The 19492-nt window shown below is 38.5% G+C and overlaps 2 protein-coding genes and 2 long non-coding RNA genes across 5 annotated transcripts in view; 2 read left to right on the top strand and 2 right to left on the bottom strand.

Annotated features, from left to right (window-relative positions):
* Positions 1–347: 347 nt before the first annotated feature.
* zhx3a (zinc fingers and homeoboxes 3a) lies at positions 348–13430 on the bottom strand. 2 transcript variants are annotated; one of them, XM_052569759.1, is made up of 3 exons: positions 13294–13430; positions 2004–5110; positions 348–1525 (listed from the first exon to the last, which is right to left on the bottom strand). In XM_052569759.1, the coding sequence occupies exons 2-3, from the start codon at positions 4946–4948 to the stop codon at positions 1492–1494; spliced, it is 2979 nt and encodes a 992-aa protein (XP_052425719.1). In that variant the 5' UTR covers positions 4949–5110; positions 13294–13430; the 3' UTR covers positions 348–1491. The 2 variants fall into 2 exon arrangements, with proteins under 2 accessions (XP_052425719.1, XP_052425718.1); XM_052569758.1 differs by lacking the exon at positions 13294–13430 and adding an exon at positions 10870–11147.
* Positions 10000–13228, top strand: LOC127968503 (uncharacterized). The gene is made up of 3 exons (XR_008155990.1): positions 10000–10583; positions 12130–12204; positions 12289–13228. It is a non-coding gene; the product is annotated as an uncharacterized LOC127968503 (long non-coding RNA).
* Positions 13431–13460: 30 nt separating the features above from the next.
* On the top strand, positions 13461–18309 carry fam83d (family with sequence similarity 83 member D). The gene is made up of 4 exons (XM_052569762.1): positions 13461–14082; positions 15473–15640; positions 16378–16502; positions 16847–18309. The coding sequence occupies exons 1-4, from the start codon at positions 13609–13611 to the stop codon at positions 17754–17756; spliced, it is 1677 nt and encodes a 558-aa protein (XP_052425722.1). The 5' UTR covers positions 13461–13608; the 3' UTR covers positions 17757–18309.
* LOC127968504 (uncharacterized) overlaps positions 15531–19492 on the bottom strand; it is a 26249-nt gene continuing 22287 nt past the window's right edge. The window contains exon 5 of the long non-coding RNA XR_008155991.1: positions 15531–15656. This is a non-coding gene — a long non-coding RNA (uncharacterized LOC127968504). The remainder of the gene's footprint in view (positions 15657–19492) is intronic.

Here is a 19492-nt window from a genome sequence, read left to right as displayed (position 1 = left end):
GAAGAACTCAGAGGGGGAGCGTAAAAAGACCCTGCCTGTTTGTCTTGGAAGAATGGCCTGTATGATGTATTAGCCAAGCTGTAGTCTTAGGCAAGGTTTCATTCCTTTTGAAAAGTGCACCCGGGACCTCTCTGTGACTCTTGTGCTCAGGAAGGTATTCTAATCATTTATTCTCTCAAGATAGTTTTCTTCTGCTCCTTTATTATTTACGTGACAGTGTGTCGACCATTTGCATGTGCATTGTTTTGGCCCAAGAAAGCTGTTGGAAGTTTCTTTAGAATTGGTCTCTGCCAAGTTGGGTATATCTTTCAATGGCATGAGATGCATTCAAGACGCCAGTTCTTAAATTTGACATTCTCCATTTATTACCAAAAGATTTGTAATGTGAAGAAAGGATAACACTCCAGTGCACTGTGTTCTTTTAGACAGACCTGCACAATGGGAACTGATGGGAAGGTAATACTGTAAGTCCAGATAGTATCTTTAATGTGTTAACTTTTAAAGGAGAAACCACATTGGATACAAATGCAAATAAAAAGGATGAAAAGCACCTGTTATTCACTTTGGATGGTCTGAACTTAGCAGCATATAAATGATGCATAATGTGTGTGAGTGTGTGTGTGTGTGTATGTATATATATATATATACACACACACACTATATATATATTTATATATCGTAGCCCAACTCAAACATGGAATATCAGGTTAGCAGAGCACTTGAGCTGACTGTCTGTGAGAACTGTAATACCTCTCGGATTGTAAGCACACCGTTTTAAACTTTCTCCAACATAAATTAACTTTTTTTTTTTTTTTTTTAAGCTTTCACATATAATAGTCTTGTTAATGCTTATAAAAAAAAAACACCTCCGAAGATATAGCAGCAGTTCTGTTGGGATTTCAAATCCCCAATTTATACACACATCAATACAGTTGCTGAAAAGCTTGTTTATGTAGCCAGTCATAGAAATAGAACGGTGACGTTTAAGGCAATGTCTGGCCAATTTATTGTGTGTGCAGACAGACACCACTAAAGCGAGTTATAGTGCATGATTTGTCGCTAACTGCTCAATGTTGTGTGAAAAAAATAAGCCATGGAGAACTTATTTGATTTGGACATGAAGGGAAAACGAGTTGGAATATCCCAACGACTATCATAAAACCCAAGGCATTGCAGAAGTGCTGATTATCTGACATTTTACAAAGCATCACAATATCTAACTGACATTCCTAACGTCCAGTACACCCTCAATAGTGCAGTTTCAAGCATATACATCATAGTTTTCTACACAGAATTTACTTAAATCAAATCAGACCTACATTTGTAGCGGCTATTCTCTGGATTGGGCCACCTTTCGAAAACTCAATTCTACTGACCATCACAAATGTGTTACAATCTCATCGGCTGTCATATTGAAAGAAAATGTAATGTAATGTAATGTTCAGGATGAATACAGGATCCTCAGCCTCTCCGCCAGGCAGAGAGAAGTCCTTAAACTTTCAGAAGCTCTCTTCTCAGACAGTCCCTGTTGGAGAGAAAAACACAACGAACAGCATCGCACAATGAACTCCACAAGAGACCCGAGAGTCCGGCACTTTGCTACACAAAATTTTCATCATTTATTCACGTTAAGACACACTTTGAGTAAATCTATAATTCATTAGCTCTGCCTTCACTAACGCCAAAAATAGCCTTTTAAATAAAGCACATAATCATGTGCATGGCAGTGACTAATCAAAAATAAATTGATCAAAAAGCCAAATGTTGTTAATATGCACATAATTTAATTCACGTTTCCCAATTAAACTAATTTTAAAATTTGTGCTACTTTGATTACCTTAAACACTGTTATGTGATATGACAATCCAAGAGTAGTAGACATCAATTGAAGACTCAACAAGTCAGCTGCTACAAAAACTACAAATGCGTCTCTTGGGAAGACACTTAAAATTAGATGTTTTTATTGTTCTCAAATAACCTGATCAATGGTTTACAGCCATTACCTTGACTGACTGTCTTGCGCTTGATGCCCCCTCAAACTCTGGTTGCCCATTGGTTGCTGATGCTTCTCATCTTTTATCTCCCAGTAGTCTTGTTCTCCTGTAGTTGGTTTGTCTAAATCCATCGTAGCCTCCTTTGATTTTTTCTTTATCGGCAGCATAGGAGTTTCAGAGTCTAGACTCTGAAAAATAATTTTCCGCTCTGGGCGTAGATCGCTTTCAACTTGCTCTGTCTCAAGCCCCACAAGGTTATCTGGTTGATGTGGTTCAGTGTTACTTATATCAGATATACCATCTTCAGCCACCTCCGGTGCATGCCGGTAGCTTTCTGTAGACTGCTTTTTATGGCTGGGACCACCATCATTGATCAAGTTCTCCAACGGCTTGCTGATTAGCTGCTTGCTGTTGGTCTTGTACAAACTCTCTTCTTTGTTCAACGCTATTACGTTTATCTTCATAGGGCTCACATTCAGCTCTTCATGATAGTCACTGTTGCTTTCCCATTGGTCCACTTCCTGTATGTATTGTCGTAAAAGTGGCATGCCTTGTTTAGCCTGGTTAGTGTTATCTTTTGTGAAGGTATGTAGTGTGTTAAGCAGGTTGCTATGCTCATTCTTGTCAGCCTTGTAAAACGTATTTGTAATTCCGCTGTGCTGTTCAGAAACCCTTCCCTCGTTTTCTTTTTGCGCTATATTTCTGTGCAATCTTTCTCTATCAAAATGTGATTGGTTAAAGTCTTTGTCTAAGGCAGGTAAGTGCTTGGGGTCATGTTCCTTGTAGTGGACAGCAGTAAAGTCTGTGGACTGGACCTGAGGTGCTCCCAGCAGGGTTTTTGGAGAATGTTGCTCCTGAGGAGCAGAAGGGGATGGAGAGGAGTGTTGACTCGTTTCCTCCTGAAGACATGAACTTGCTGAAGGGCTAGACTGAAGGGAGCTCTGGGGCATGTTATTAAATGTTCCCCCCACAGCAGACTGGGAGTCTGTCAAAGAACGTATGTGGTATGGTTGACCTTGGGGTGCAAGAAACTGCTTTTGTTCTGGGAATGAGTTATGAATAAAGTTTTGCTTCAAAGTCACTGGTTGCTCTGGTAATACCTTGCCTTTTCCAAGGGATGGATCCATGAGACTTCCAGGCTGTGGGACCAGGATATGGGCAAGGGGTGGTATAAATTCTTCAGCTTGTATGTTGCTGCTGCTACAAATGACACTAGTGTCAGCGTTGCTTTTGCTGGTGTGGTCTAAGATGTATCCCTCCCTTTTAGTGCAAATAGTACTGTGGCTGGTGCTTTTATAAGTGCTTCCATTGTTATATTTGCTGGTGGTGGCAAAGCTGCTGTTGCTGTTTTCTTTCGCTTTACTGGATGCCTTCTGTTGGCCATAAATGGAAGTTGGACTGATGTTAGATTTGCTGGTGCAATTTGCGTTCCTGTCATTGATATGACAGTCAATTTTCCTGACTATGTTCGTCAGAGTCATAATGCTGCCCTCACTGTAACTGTTATTTTGACTTTTGGGAATGCCAGGCAAGCAGCTAAAGCCAGTCTTTATGGACGAGCTGCAGCCAGTTTCACCTTTTCCAGTGTGTCCATGATTGTTAACGCTGCCTCCTCTGCCTACAATGTTGCAGTTCTCAGCTGTACGACAAGATAATTCATTTCCAGTTTCCTTAGTGATGACAGCATGATGGATATTTACCCGTGGCGTTTGGACCACTGGCTGCTGCTGATGCTTAAGGGATGTGGCTTGGGTCACACTAGGATGGCTGACTATGACCCCTCCTTTCCAACCCATTACACTTCCCTTTGGTATCTGCGGTATATAGTTAGAACTCAAAGAGTTTGACTGAACAGAAACACATTGCTGGGAAATGGAGTTATGCATCTGGTGGTGTGATGTTTTCGGTGTGACTTGGAATACAGTGTTGAACATCTTTCTACGTGTGTCCTCAATCTCCTCAGGAGACCAGCTGATCCCTTGCTTCAGCCTTTGGGCCGTGAACCAGAGCTTGATCTGCTCCTCTGGGAAGCCAGAGACCACCGTCAAGTAACAGAGCTCTGCTTTGGTAGGGTAGGGGAACTTACCAAAAGATGTCTTAAGAAAACTGCTTAAATCCATGGTTGGATCATAGGTGGGGATGCTACTTAGAGGGATCATGACCTTTGGGAGATCAGTGTTCGAATCAGGTGATGACGGATTAGAGTTCCACAGAGGACCACGGTTATGCATCCCTAGTATCCCAAGCGTGTTCGGGATTTTATGGACCGGAGAGGCACTAATGCCACCGATGATATGTGGTGATGTTGTTAGGGGTAAGGTCCTTACTGAAGTGCCATTGGTTACAGTTGCAGACTTGTCGCTGCTAGGCTCAGCCCGGTGTACTTCAACAGTATGGGAGACAACAATTTTTTTGTGCCCCCCTTTGGTCATTTTCATTATGGGTGTCTTGGTAATGGATATTCCGGATTCACTTAAATCCTCTTCTGTAAACAAGGTTTGCTCCACTGTGATAGCCCCATCTCGTTTGGTTACCTGCAACGATACTCTCTTGTGTGCTGAATGGAGTTCAGGGTGTGATTTTGCGTTATGTAAAGCGAGGCCTTCAAACTTCACAGCTGAAACCTTGCAAGGCAGGCAGTAGAAGTTTGGTTGAGCATGAAAGTCCATGTGACAGTTGTCCATATGGTGAAGAAACAGGTTCAAGTCTCCGGACTTAAAGCAGCACAGAGGGCAGCTATATGTTCCCCTTTCCCAACATGAAGTCTTCGGTTCGGCTTTTGAGAAATCATGGAATCGTTGTGTATCCTCATCTTTTGAAGAAATACTAAGGATGCTGTCTTCGGGTATTGTGGGCAGGAGCTCAGGTAAGCATCCTAGGATGATGTCCTCCCGCATGTGCTTGCTTTTTGATGGAATCATACAGGGAACTGTGGATTTCCTCTTGCTGGCCATAGTGTAGGATTGTGCAGATGAGTGAAGAGTTAGAAACAAATACTGGAATTGTATGGAGTTGAGGTGTCATCAGCCAGCCGTGATGAACCAGAAACTGGTGAAATTTTCAGCTATCAGGACTTCCCATTGTAAAAGAGAGTGAAATAACAACTCCCTGTGAACCTAAGGAGAGAAAACATGACATTTTGATATTAAACGCTAACAAAAAAATGAATGTCAGCATGGGATATACATTAAAAAAACATTTCTAAAAGAGAGACAGGTTATTGAAATGTTCTGACCAACCACTGTTTAATGTTTATTATAATCAAAACACTAATATGAAGGTAAAATTCTATTTACCCTTTCCTAGTAGAGCTAAATACAGTTCACCATTGGTGATACTGATGGGCTGAAATAAAATCTCTTTTTTATGAGCAACTAAAATAAACGAAATGTGCTTGTAAGAAGTTTTCATTATAAGAGACCTAAATAAACAGATAGCAAGATACAAGTTCTTGTTATAAATATACTCCAAAAATGTTTGTTTCCAAAAATGTGATTGTTTGTATTCCTACACAGCACATCAAACCCAGTTCTCTGTGACTTCTACATGTTCACACACACACACACACACACACACACACACACGCTTTCTAAATCTTTTTATTTTTGTTGCACTTCTCCACATACTACACTTCAGTCAGTAAGGGAGCATTTCAGGATAAAGTTCATGCATGGTTCACATTTTTTTAAATACAATAAATCTTTTTTTAAATATGTTGTAATAATTTTTACATCTACCATATGTAGTCGACTTTGCATGTTTGAAACATAAACTATATGATGAATTAATTCGTGTAAACACACACACATATATTAGAGTATATATATATACTTAAAATGGCACTAGAAAAAATTTGTGCAAGAATGTGTTGTCTCCATCAGCAGAGCACATAAATTAGTTCATCTTGTCAGAGCAGTTTCAATATTTCAGCTTAATACTAGCTGGTGGTGAATAAATCTAGTAATATAATACTTGTTTTTCCATGCATTATGCATCTGCAAAAGATTCTAATTAAACCACCCAAGACTTCTGTTTAGTGTTTAGCTCTAAATTTCCTTGACCTTCTCTTTCATCAGACTACAAATACATTTTGAGTAAAAACAATGTGGTGTCCATGTGTATATATTTTTTTCAGTATCGCCAGCTGTCTTGAAAAAAAAAAAAAGGGTAAAACCATTCAGAAGTAAAAACACTGCCTAAAATACACAGTGCTCTCAGACATGGCCATGACGTACTCTTTTGCAACTGACTCTTTTATTTCTCATGACGGCTGCCTTCCTGCCAGAAAAATAAATAAATAAAAATAAAACTAGGTCACCAGCATCTTATGCTGTAATCCTGGTTCCCTGCATCCAGGCATGGGCATTTACTGTATGTTGAGCCTGCTTACAAGTCCACAACACTCAGATTTCATCAATAGATGTTAACCCCTGACATGAATCGGGGGTTGTTGAAAATGTGCCAGACATCTCAGAGTAGAAACTATACAAAAAGTTGCTTAATAATATTAACATTGCTCATAAATGTGTGTATAAAATCTTTGGTCTGAATAGAAAAAAAAAATCTATCTTTGTTATGGAAACGTGAGTTTTATTTTTGTTACAAAGTTACTGAGTTCAAGCAGAGTTAAAATCTTGTGGAGTGCGTCTGAATGAATGAGGGCACCTACCATTCTCTCAGATGGTAACAAAAATCTGCTCTCCAGATTCGTCTAATATAAACCATAAGATGCTAGTTAACCACAACAGACATGCTAATATCGAGATGACTCCACCACCCAAAATTTGAACCACTAGCTTGATTAGCACCGGACAAGCAGGAGATGGTTCAAAAATGTTATATAAAAAAACAGGTCACTCATCAAAGAATGGGATGCTTTATCTGGCGACCGAGACGTGCGATTAGACACAGGACAAGAGGTTTCCAGACAGTGAGCTATTGAAAAGGGAACTCAGAAAGAGAGGCCTCGTGTTTCAGCACCGGGGTGAACCAGTCTCACACAAAACAGTCTATCCTGCTACTGTGTGCCTAAGCTTTAGCAGAGAAACCGGAGGCCTTTTTATCCAGGCAACCTGTGGAGTCAAGGCATGCAGTACATTTGGTTGAAAATTAGCACAACAACGCTGACCTACATTTACGTCTTTGAGCAGCTCGAAACTAAAATATTACATCATGTTACGTGTTACACATTTAATAAGGCTGGCTCTGCTTGAACATTTGAGATAGTGATGCACCATATTAAATGCAGTGTGAGGCCAAAGGCCTGGCAATGCGGGCCTTACATAATAAAAGATCCTCTCTCATTATTGATTAAAGGCCGAAGCATCCCAGACTGGATGTCCTTTATTACATGGGACCACGCTGAATGAGCCTGCAAAGATATCAATAGATTCCCAGCATGAAAATCTTTCATAAGGCCGCTGAAATAAAATCTCTGTTTTCTGCGCAGCAACAAAATGTGCGCAGGAAAAAAATTCCATGATAAGGGGTCTAAAATAAACAGATTGTTATAAACAGTCGCATTTTTTGAAGCTGCGAGTATGTTTGTATTCTTACATGCCACATTGTACCCACTTCTCTTTTATTTGATCATATGCTCACACACACACCCTCCTAAATCCTCTTCTTTTTTGGTGTACTCCTCCACACTTCAGGCAGTGCGGGAGCATTTTAGGATAAAGTTCATCTGCGGTTCACATTTTTCCTACTGTTCCGCTTTAACAATTATGTAAATATCTTGCATTGACTGTTAATCTAAGTGTCCATCATATGAAGTAAAGTCATTGCTGCTTATATATCCTAACATCCCACTTCAAACTCAGTGAAAAAAATTGGCACCAGATAAAGTGTGCAGATTAAATCTCTCAGACTTCTCTGAATTTTCGTGAGCTTGCCTTTCATTTGACTATAAATACATTTCGGATTAAGACAATGTGGTGTCCATGTGTATATATATTTTTTTCCACTGGTCCCAGCTGTCTTTTAAATAAAGGAGGAAACCATTCAGAAAAAAAAAAAAAAAACTAAAATTATGGCCTAAAATACACAGTGCTCCCAGACATGATCAGGACGTCCTCTTTATTTCTCAGACTGGATCTGCTTTATTAGACAAGGCTTATATGAATAAGCCTATAGGGATATCGGTTGGTTTTAACATGACCATCTTTCATAAGCGCTGCATGAATGAGACTTTTGTTTAACGCCAAGAAGCCATAACAAAGGTCAGTGCACACATGCTATAATAATTATATTTCTATAAATACAAGAAAAAAGGAGGTCAGCGTATGAAGTTGCCGTGTCCATTTTTCTTCATTTTACACAATGGCGCTCCCATTTACGAGGGAAATATGACACTAAGCGGAAAACATATGCGGTGCCCTCAATGCTTGCATGCCATTGAAATATTTCCCGAATGTGTGTGCCAGTATGTAAGATGGGCATGTGACTACATGCCATCATTGTACGGCACTGTTTGCGAGCTATATCAGTGACGGCGTCAAACACGTCCACATTAATTATGTAGAGACTGAAGCACTGCTGAGGCATCCTACAGTTCACCTTCATTATAGGATGTGACTCATTAGCAAAATGCCACCAACATAGGCATTTGTACCATCAGCTATTCCTGGACGGCCCCTGTTTATCTTTAAATCCAGTCAATGAACCTTATGCGAGTACTACAGAAAGCTCGGTGCCATCAGAAGTGCCCGCTTTGCCCCCCTTACCTCGGTGACTGCTGCACGGACTCTTGGGAGGCCAGTCTGCGCTGCCACTCATGTGTTAACATTGCCATAGCAACCCCTCTCCTTTCCCTTTCCTTGCCCACAACACACAGAGGGGACTAAATCCTCTATTCTTCACCAAAAAAAAAAACACACACTTGGGGGACATTTTTCACAGCCCTCCAACCCAAAGGAGATAAAACTCCAAACATTTTATTTGACTGTGCTATTTGTTTATGCCAATATACAAATTGGAAACAAATGAGAATCCGACCCTTTTTCCGCCCCGCAATCATGGCAGATTTTATGAAAAGAGCACCCCAGAATTTTACAAAAGGCGCTATTTGCGTTTTTAGAATTACTTCGCCAGTCTTGCGACACAAAAAAAAATCTGCAATTAAAATCACGGAAAAGATTTAGAAATTCGCACGAGAAAGAAAGAAAGTTCTTTGCAAATAAGGGAGAAATACTCATTGATGCGATGTGCTGAGTTTGATCACCGGTGCGACACTCATTAGTTACAAAAAAGAAAGATGGCGGAGCACCATGAATTCAAGTGCCAGGTCTCGGTGAATGCCAGGCTCCTCCATACAAAACCGAGCTGGAGCAGCTGAAATACTTATATGGCCGACACGCCGCCGTTAAGCCAAAAGTTTGTGTCGAAAAGTACTTAAGGTTAATACGGGCTTTTCAGGGAAGGTTTTGGGGATATACTCCTATTGTTGAGCTCATTTCAGTCTGTTACTCCATGACATTCATCCACTCTTTAGATTTACAAATTTAATAAGGTAATGTGAGATATCACAGAAGGGCATTTTTGTTATTACATGCACAGTGAGCTTTTCATTATAAATAATTTAATCATTTTGACTGCTTTTATAGCACGGATAGAGGACATAGAGCCTCCGCAATTATAATTCTGCTTAGAAATCCAGCTGGCATTAGGCAGACAATTCTCCTCTCTTAATTCAAGGAATATTATATAAATGCCCAGCTTTTACTAGAAATCAGCATACAATAAAGTGCACACGCAGGCGACTTAACATTTAGTCTTTCATTTTGTGCCGTCACACTGTTCTAATCTGACACAATAATAAAGGGCAAACTGTTCATGTATGTACAAATTGCATTTTCTTTAGTCTGTAGGCACAAATACTTTGGGAAGGTCACGTTCTGAACGCTTTGCTGTCCTAATTGCTTAAATTCAGGATGAAAGGCAATATTGCCTTGCCTTATTACAACACTGCAGACCAGAACACTATTCCCAGTAGAGAACAGACGCTCACCCGAAACACACTGCATGCTAAAGGACCTACAGAAAGCATGAATCCTGACCTTCTAACGCATTTTATCATGTCATTCTGCCTGCTAACTTTTAAAAAGTAGTGTACTTTATCAGAAAGTGAGGTTTACTGTAGAGAGGCTTGAGGCAGAGAGCTGAGATATGAAGGACCCTGAGAGCCTGTGATTCTAAATAATGATTTATTATGTGTGGTATCGGAGCCAGGGTTATGATCTGGATTCAAATCCGAGTTTGAGTACATTCTGTACCCATTAACAGTTGATAGCGCATACTTGTCTAGATCTGAACCAGCTTTAAACTATAGGCACCCCCGAAAGGTTCGGGTTCGTCATCGTAAAGATCACTTTTGGAAATCGATTATGCGCCAATATTTACGGGTTCCTCGCCGGCGATCAATCCTAGACTCGGGTCCCATTTTGACCCCCGGTTGAAGTAGAAATCTGACGCGTGACGCTCCGGAATGGACAGACTATATTATAGTAACATCACATAGGCACGTTGTAGCGTGCGAATGATCAAACTAGAAGCAGACAAGAACACTGAGTAACAAACTGTAACAAACTGGTAAGTTAACCCTTTCGCTTCGTATTGAGGCACTAGTAACCTCCATCCGGCTTGACGTTTCTCGCGAGTTTGAGTGTGGAGCGCAGCGCAACATTTTGGCTATTATCAAAATTTTTAACTAAGCACTCCCATCTACTGTCGCCATTTTATACATAGAGGCGACTTCACGCGCCGCATATGAGTGGAATAACAAGGCACGCTTCTCTATACTAAAACTACTTTTGAAGACTATTCGCGTCACCTAAAGAAATCGCTTTCACTTCTTTGAAAAGTCAAAGTTCCCTACCTTTTCGTCGGCTCTGGTGACTGCAAATTGAAATCCGTTATTGATACAGAAATAAATAACATTTAGGTTTCGCTCCGCTCCGGGTCTCGGGGGAACAGGAGGGGCCGAGACCTCTCCTCAGATGAACCCTGTGAACTAAAGTGAACCCGTCGGGTCACCGCGATAAGAAGCATCTACTGCTTTATGGCACACTGAGTATGTGCCCGGCTGACATGGGCGCTGCTGGAGTGGCGAGAAGGGAAAGAAATGTACGCCAGGCGCTCTCAAATAAGGGCACGTGATTAAAACGCGTCACCCAAACCCAAAATCCTGATCCTACCCCTCTCTGTTCTAGGACGGGCTGAGCAGACACACTGAAGGGAGTGACTCATGCGCAAATGTCTAATATAGCCAGAAATATGGAGCAGCGCTTTCGGTCAGTAGGTCGTATAAGGACGAGGGGGGAAAACAACCATAGTAGACAACCGATCGAGAGCATGTGCCTACTACATACAGGCTACTACACATGTTTCACACCGTGCGGAATAGAAATAGATACGACACGCTGCCCGCAGTGTTACAACAGAGTAAAATAAAATAGAACAGAACACAATAGAATCTCTATATCCATGAGACCAAACTGGAAATTGTTGCGCAACATGCAATTCATATTTATAGAATAGAATAGAATAGAATAGAATAGAAACTCCATTGATACTCAGCATGCAACGGAATACACATGATCAGAATGGAACCGAATAGAATCTTATTAGCCACACAACCAAATTGAAAATTGGTGCGCAGCATGCTGTACATACTAATACTGAAATAAAATAGAATAGAGTATGATCTCCAGTGCTACACAACCACGGCCAAGGGAAATTAATATGCAATATGCAACAGAATACAATTATTACTGGTAGCCCTATTATCAATGGGTTAGAATAGAATGAATTATTTTGATGTTGTGCAACATACTGTTAAATACAGATATTATTTTTTATAAAAGTATAAAAATATATAGCCATTATTATTATTATTACAGATTGGGTAGAGAGACTATTTTGCCACAATTACCAGTTTTATTCCTGTTGTTATCTTTGGATAATAATCACCAGAAATATTTATACATTTTATTACTAATGATGATAAATATGCAGAGCTGTGCTCAAACGTGTCATTGGTTCTGCCAGTTTAACCATTAACAGTTTCAGAAACAGTGATTACTACTTCTTTTTGAGAGGGTCATATAAGGTGAAAGTAAATCTGAGATTTCCACAGCCTCCTGTCGTGCTCTCTGAATTGATAACCAGTCAACCAGAGTGCAACAATCACCATCCTGTCTATTATCAACAGGTTGTATGATACTCATACTCGATACTTGTAGGTGCGATCATAAATACGTTTAATGTTTCAAGGTCTTTACTTTTCCTTTCTTAGGACGTGGTGGAAGACCTGCTATCCAGGGGCTCCCCCTCACGCCACAGTGGCAATTACACATTCAGACATGCAGCTTTTTTTCTTTTTTCTTTTTTTGACAGTACAGGCAGTGATGAATCTGATTGGTTAAAGCCGGAAAACACCTACTGTCCATTATGAGATGGTTGCCATGCGGTTTGGGCTTTTATTTCATTAAGGCCTCGGCACAAATTTTTCATGGTGTAAATGTACGATGAACATGGTTTAGCTTTGTAAATATTATACAGAGGAAATTGAGGTTTGATGTCACAGTGACTATATTTCAGTAATAATAAATGTGTTTCTCTTGCAGTGATTTTATTTGGTGGTTTTAAACACTTAGTTCTAAAGTTAAAAGCAGAAACTTTTTATGAATTTTGTTCACCAAACTATAATCTCTCTTTCTCTCTCTCTCTATATATATGCTATAACTATTTAATAATAATAATACCATATAACCAAGACACAGTCAGTGAACTGAACTATATCATTGAAAGGCTGATAATTTTAGATATTTGTTTAAGTGGTTTGCTGTATATGTTTTCTTTACACATTACTGCTATTATATGAATTATTCTGTTTTATAATCGTTTAACTGTTTCAATTCTGCTAAAAAGCCTGGCTTAAAATAATTCTAAGCGTGTTCTATAAACTGTATTGTTTCAAGCAACAATAAAAAAAAAAGTTAATGTTCAGTTAATACTAATAAAATGTATTTAAAGTTTGTGCCTGTGCATAATATATATATTTTACAATGGCTTATTTTATTTTTTACTAGCTTTGTACTGCCATTGCAAATTAGCGATTACGATTAGTATAGTACATTTGTATTAACAACATTAATATTGTTATTAATCATATATATATCCAGCACTAACAATCTATGAGTTACTTAAGCAAGAATGGGAGTTTTGGAGGAGGGTTTCTTAGAAATGCCGCCATAATCTTAACTGATTTTATATTGGTGTTTATATGGTGTATTATTACCTGTATTTTATGAGCCCATTTAGTTTCACAACACCACCGTGAGTACTTCACATTCAACAGCACAGAGGAGAATCATACACGCCGCCTTTGTTTGCCTCCGAATTCAAACTCTTGGCCAATAGGCGCAGGGCAGGTTGTCCAATTGCATTATTACTTGGCGGACACGTGATGCAACGACTTGACTGGTAACAACGCACCGACCAATAGCCGCCTGGCAGTGGGCTGGACCTCTGAAAATACAGGAGAGGAGACAGCAGGTGTAGATTGTAGTATTAATCTCAGGAAACGTTAAGTGCGATTAATAAACTTTCAGTTATGGCGCTTTCCCAGTGTCTTGAAGATTCGCCGGGCTGGCGGACACCGAGGACAGGCCAGGACCTAAACTCGAAAGAGCTTTATAATGAGAGACACCGACTCGCTCTGGAGGAGCTGGTCGCCGGCGGAGTCGAAGCCTTCACGGGATTCCTGCAGAGAGAGAGGATCCCTAACTTTCTCTCCGACGACGAGATCAGGCGAATCTCCCGCACTGCTGTAGTGCCCAAATCACTCTCTTTGAACGGAGACGATTCTCATTTGGACCAGTCGGGCACACTGGACTGCTCATCTGTCACTTATTTCCCCGAAGTGTCTGATATCGAGCCTCCAGTTTTAGAGATGGGCTGGCCAGCCTTCACCGCGGGGTCTTTCCGCGGAGTAACACGCGCCGTCGCCTACTTCCAGCCGAGTTATGGAGAGTGCATTTATAGCTGCAAAGAAGCCGCCAGGAAGATGATAAAAAATGCGAAAGAGGTAACGTTATTTCTCATATATATATATATATATATATATATATATATATATATATATATATATATATATATATATATATATATATATATGTGGACACGATGCTGTTAGTTAATTAATCTGTTCTTTCCCGTGATGAATTTCACAATGCGTAACTGTACTGTTCTAATGCAACTTTACAAAAAATAGTGCCTCAATGACAAGCTTTAACATTTAATCATTACACATATATTAAGTATATTTTTCTGTTACTGGTATTCATTCTTAAATTGCTAGTATGTTATCCAAAAGTGACTACTATCTTTTTAAATTGTACTATTCAATATATACTAGTACTTATTCTAAAGAGACTACTTAGTTTCGGTTAGTGACAGAACTACTTTAATTACCCTTAGTAACTATTCCTTTGTAACCTGTAACAATTAAATTTAAATTTACCACATTTAATGTAGATTTGGTAGATATATCAACTATTCATTTCTAAAAGGTATGTATTCCAGTTATTGCTGGTACTTATTTTTAGATGTTTCTAGTAACTGGTTATATATTCCACTTTTTCTAGATTTGTTAAAACAGATATTTATTAAGCAGTATTGTAGCTACTAAAAACGAGTAGCTAATAAATAGCTACTAATTGAATGGAAACAGATGTCTGTCTCTGTTGAATTAATTTATTAATTTATAATTAAAAATTGTTTATCAAAAATAGATCAGAATAATTTAGAAGTAATATTTAAATGTCATAACACTTTCATTTAGTTATTTTTTTTTTATTGTCATTAAGTTGGGAAATTAGTTTGTTTTCAGATTTCCCAGTTGAAAATTTTAACAGGATTAAAGTGATATATATATATATATATATATAAGAAACCGCAATAAAAAGTATAACAATGAAATACGATGATTGTTGTATTAATAAAAAAAAAATCATCCTTTGGGTTTTTTAGGTGCTGGAAGGGTATGTGTGTGACTTATTCAAAGTAGCACTCTGGATCTTGAATGTGGAATGGTAAGAATGCACAGAAGCGTCTATAACACTGGACTGTTACCTCTTAGGGTCTGACCCTGGAGGTCCCACAACAAGCTCTTCAGTCCTTCAAATGAAGGGGGATTTGAGCTGAATGTATTGAGGTTATATCTGCAGGCATCCTGGATCTGTTCCAGCTTGCATGTACTTAAAAACCAAACGTAATAAGAAATCATCTAGGTGTGTAGCCAGCGGCTGTGCAGTCACGACATTCATACGAATGAGCCAGAACGCTTCAGTTCAGATGCTGAAGCTCTAAGATGTTAATTAATTTCCTGCCATGTTTAGCCAAACAATACTCCCTTGCACAAAGAAATGTTTACTGCTGTTAATTTCTCATTAATCAGAAATGACTTTTATCCTTAGGTGATTGCCATTGTGACAGACTCCTTGACAGACCTGGATATCTTCCAAGACCTGCAGGAAGCTTGCACACGCCGCAGAGTTCCTGTGTATATTCTGTTAGACCAGTCTTCTGTTCCCTCATTCATACAGATGTGTAAAAACCTTCACGTACAGCTGGATGAACTGCTGGTATGAGTTCTTCACACTGTAACAAAAAAAAAACACATCTGTAAAATTTATTGTTAAAAAAAAAAAAAAAAGCGACAGCTGTGGTTGCCAGAACTTAAAAGTAAAAGATACAGTAGCAACATCTTAGGTTTTCATTTTCTTAACTTAAATTTACAGTTAAATACCGTAAATTCATTAGCTAATACAACGTTTATATACCAACCTACTGAAGTACTGAAATCTGTTTTGTACCTTTGTAATACACTGATAACCTCCAAATGCAGGAAGGGTCAAGAAAGTCACATGATAAACCAATTAAGCCCATCACAAGCAGTTTTTAAATAATAAAATAAATAGAGGGTGCACCTTGTCCTTCACACAAACACTAAACACCATCATGGTAACACACATGAAACTGAAATAATGCAATAAACATTCATTTAACAACATTAGGTGTAACAACCCTAATATACAAAACTGTTAGGAAAAAACGAAGAAGAAACATAGTTATTTCAACAAACAAACATCAAATTTGAAATGTAATGCAGAGAATTCTGTGAATGTCAATTTACGGTTATTCACCGTATATAGTAGGGGAATTTACCGTTAACCATTTAACAGGTTTTTGCTGTAGCATTTTTACAGTATTTTACCGTTAAATTCACAGTCAGTTTTTACATGCTAATATTATTGTTTTTTTTATATATTTAGCAATTTTTAATTGCATTTTTTTAATGTGTTTTGTTTTATTTATGAAGCAAATGAAAGTACGAAGCATAACCGGTTCTACATACTACATGAGATCAGGTGCTCGGATCACTGGAAAGGTTCATGAGCGTTTCATGCTGATTGATGGAAACAGAGTGGCCACAGGTTCATATAGGTAATAAAGACCCCTTTTCCACAAGATCTTGAAAGTGATAACTGTATGACTTTCTTTCTTCTGTGCAACACATGCCTTTTTTGTCAATACAATGAAAGTCAATGGGGTCCAACATTGTTATGATTTTATGGACAAAACATTTTTTCAAAATATGTTTTTGTTTTCTATTTTGCATGGGTGTAACCTTTCAGACAAAGCAGAATAATTATATAGAAACTATTTATTTTGACATATTAAATGAATCGATTAGAACTTTGCAAATGTCCTACAATCGGTGCAAAATAGTTACGACTTGAGTTCTGCTTATACGTGTCCTTTTTATTTTGGCACTTTTTTATCTACAGGTTTAACTGGACGGATGGCAAACTAAACAGCAGCAACCTTATCGAGTTATCTGGCCAGATAACTGAGAAATTCGATGAAGAGTTCCGCATCCTCTATGCCCAGTCCCTGCCACTGCCAGCGAATACAAGAGCTCCCTCTAGTGCCAGGAGCAGCGCTTTATATGACCATCTTGTCCTCAAAGCACCTGGAACGCCTCCTTCCTACTTGGCACGAACAACAAAGCCTCAGCCAGAATGTCTGACGAGCACTCCAGCCAGACTTCATACCCCAAAGATCCAACAGATGAATAAAGACACTGAAGATCGAGACAGAAAGAGTAACCCAGTTTCTGATACTTCCACTCTAGGTGAGGACTGGATCGAGCAAGAACTCAGAAAGGAAGCTCTCACCTCGTATGACCCTCCTCGTTTACCGGCAACGAATGTTAATATTCAGACTCAGACAGTTGATGTGAGGATCTCTCCCCCTATGCCTTACAGCGACATTTCAACACAAACCACCTGCCAAACAGCAGAGGTGAGCGTGCAAACATGTGCTGACAACAGCCAGCTTAAATCGAAAACCTCGTCCAGCAGCAACCAGATCAACCCTGATACTTCATCTGCTTGCAACCTACAAGAGGTGGACTGTCACCCACCTGTCTGTCTCGCCCCTCAAGAAGTCAACCTGAGGGAATGCTTCCTAAAGATCACCAAAGAGCGACAGCACCACTACAGCTCCATTCGCACCAAGCTCGACCACGTAGTGACACTGCTTTCTCACAAGAGGGAACTAGTGGACCTCGCTAACCTGACGCTGAGGCCCGGCCTGCACAGAGGATGCAAGGGTCAGCAGGAGGGCAGGCAGCTTCATAGTACACTTGACAATGTGATAATGGGGACTTGGCCCAAGTCGAGATGTCTGCAGTAACATGAACACTGGAGAACAGCGCTGGTGGTGGTCTGCAATGTTTTTTTACGAATCAGAATTAACCAGAAACATAGTTTGAATGATTTGTATGCAATATTAAAAAGACAAATGTGCAAAGATACTGATTTTGTTCTGAACTTGAATTGTACTTATTGTAGTTGATGGGGGAATTATATTCTGTTGTTAGATAAACTAAAATCTATATTTTTTTCCCAGTGATATTTTGAAATCCACTTTGTCTGTATTTGGTTGTCTGTTTCTTTCTGTGTTGTTTAAAGTTGTGGAGTTATGAAAATGACCTCCTTTGTAACACTATTACTTTTATATTCATATATTGAAAAAAACTAAAAAACAATAGTCACTCATGATTATGTGTTTGATGTGCCTTGGATGATGTTAGTGAAAGGAATTAATCAAAACGGTTGTACTAAATTGGAAACGTTTGGACAATGCCTGAGGCATTTGAATATTTATTTCACCAAAAATAGTAGGGGGAAAAACAGTTCATTGTTTTATGATTGCCTCATTTTAATAAAACTCTTCATTTGATGAACACTTTGTTGGAGATCTTTGTGGGAATGTGGAATGTAACACTCGTTTATAAAGGCCCACTTAGTATTAAATTTAGCTTAAATACAGGAATGTAATGTATATAATAAATAAATAAATATTCTAATATATACCAGCATTTGAATGTTTGGGGTTAATAATTACTTTATTAAAAATGCATCAGTGACAGTTAAAAGACATTTATAATGTAACATAAGATTTCTATTTTAAATATGTTTCTATTTTAAAATATTGCATTAGAAACCTTAACATTTTTATATTTCACAATATTACAATTTTACTGTATTTTGATCAAATAAATGGATTGGATTGGAAAGCACAGGACATTTCAAAACCAATGAAAAACCTTACCAAAAATGTAAATTTTTGAAACATATAAATATATTTATATAATTAAATGTACAGTAAGTAGTTCCTGACTTATATGTTTATGTTAATAGATTGGTGAATTTTGGGTTATGTTTTATGATTATGTGTAAATGCTTCTTCAGAAAATGCTTGGTCTGCTCAAGGGCTGCACGCACGTCTCAAAACTGAGTGTTGCAAAATGTATTGGTTTTATTAAACACGAGGTTGAATTCGGCTAAATCAGGCCATTAGTCTCAGTAAAATAAAAAAAAATAAAAAATCCTGACCCAATTTCCAAAACTTTTTTTTAAGTATATTAAAGTTAATACATAAAATGAATAAGTAATGTGTAAGATTCTCTACCATATCTAGGCCACTATTCAAATAAGCAAATTTGTGAACTCCTCGGTTTAAAAAAAATAAAAATAAAAACCGTCAGATGTTCTTGTTTCCACCAAATCACTCAAAAAAATTTAAGTAGGCCTACATTTTAAACTCAACAACCTCATTTAAATAATTGTGCTGGTAATTTATAATTAAATATCTTTTTTTTAGATGCATTTTCACTAGAGGTTTCAAACATACCCCTTTGTTTTTAACTATAATTCAATGGATATTGCATATCCATTGCAAGAATTACTCAGGCAGAATTAAACCAAAAAATCATTTAAAACGACTGCCCTTATTTTAGGTCAGTAACTGTGTGTTCACAGAACGAGGAATTCTGGGAAGTCTGTCCTCATGTCACATCAGCAATAGTTCTCTGTAAACCACAGAGGGCGCTATTATCTTGCACCTTGCAACTCACTTCATGAGAC

The sequence above is a fragment of the Carassius gibelio genome, chromosome B11 (assembly GCF_023724105.1).
Source record: "Carassius gibelio isolate Cgi1373 ecotype wild population from Czech Republic chromosome B11, carGib1.2-hapl.c, whole genome shotgun sequence".
In the NCBI taxonomy this organism is placed as follows: Eukaryota; Metazoa; Chordata; class Actinopteri; order Cypriniformes; family Cyprinidae; genus Carassius; species Carassius gibelio.
Note: the sequence above shows the minus strand (reverse complement) of the source record. Positions and strands in the feature narration are given on the sequence as shown.

Excerpts from the sequence above, each read along its gene's own strand:
- fam83d (XM_052569762.1), top strand. The coding sequence starts at position 13,609 with ATGGCGCTTTCCCAGTGTCTTGAAGATTCGCCGGGCTGGCGGACACCG. Across the intron at positions 14,083-15,472 it reads TGATAAAAAATGCGAAAGAG|GTGATTGCCATTGTGACAGA; the intron begins GTAACGTTATTT and ends TTTTATCCTTAG. Across the intron at positions 15,641-16,377 it reads TACAGCTGGATGAACTGCTG|CAAATGAAAGTACGAAGCAT; the intron begins GTATGAGTTCTT and ends TTATTTATGAAG.
- zhx3a (XM_052569759.1), bottom strand. The coding sequence starts at position 4,948 with ATGGCCAGCAAGAGGAAATCCACAGTTCCCTGTATGATTCCATCAAAA. Across the intron at positions 1,526-2,003 it reads GCGCAAGACAGTCAGTCAAG|GGACTGTCTGAGAAGAGAGC; the intron begins GTAATGGCTGTA and ends TCTCTCCAACAG.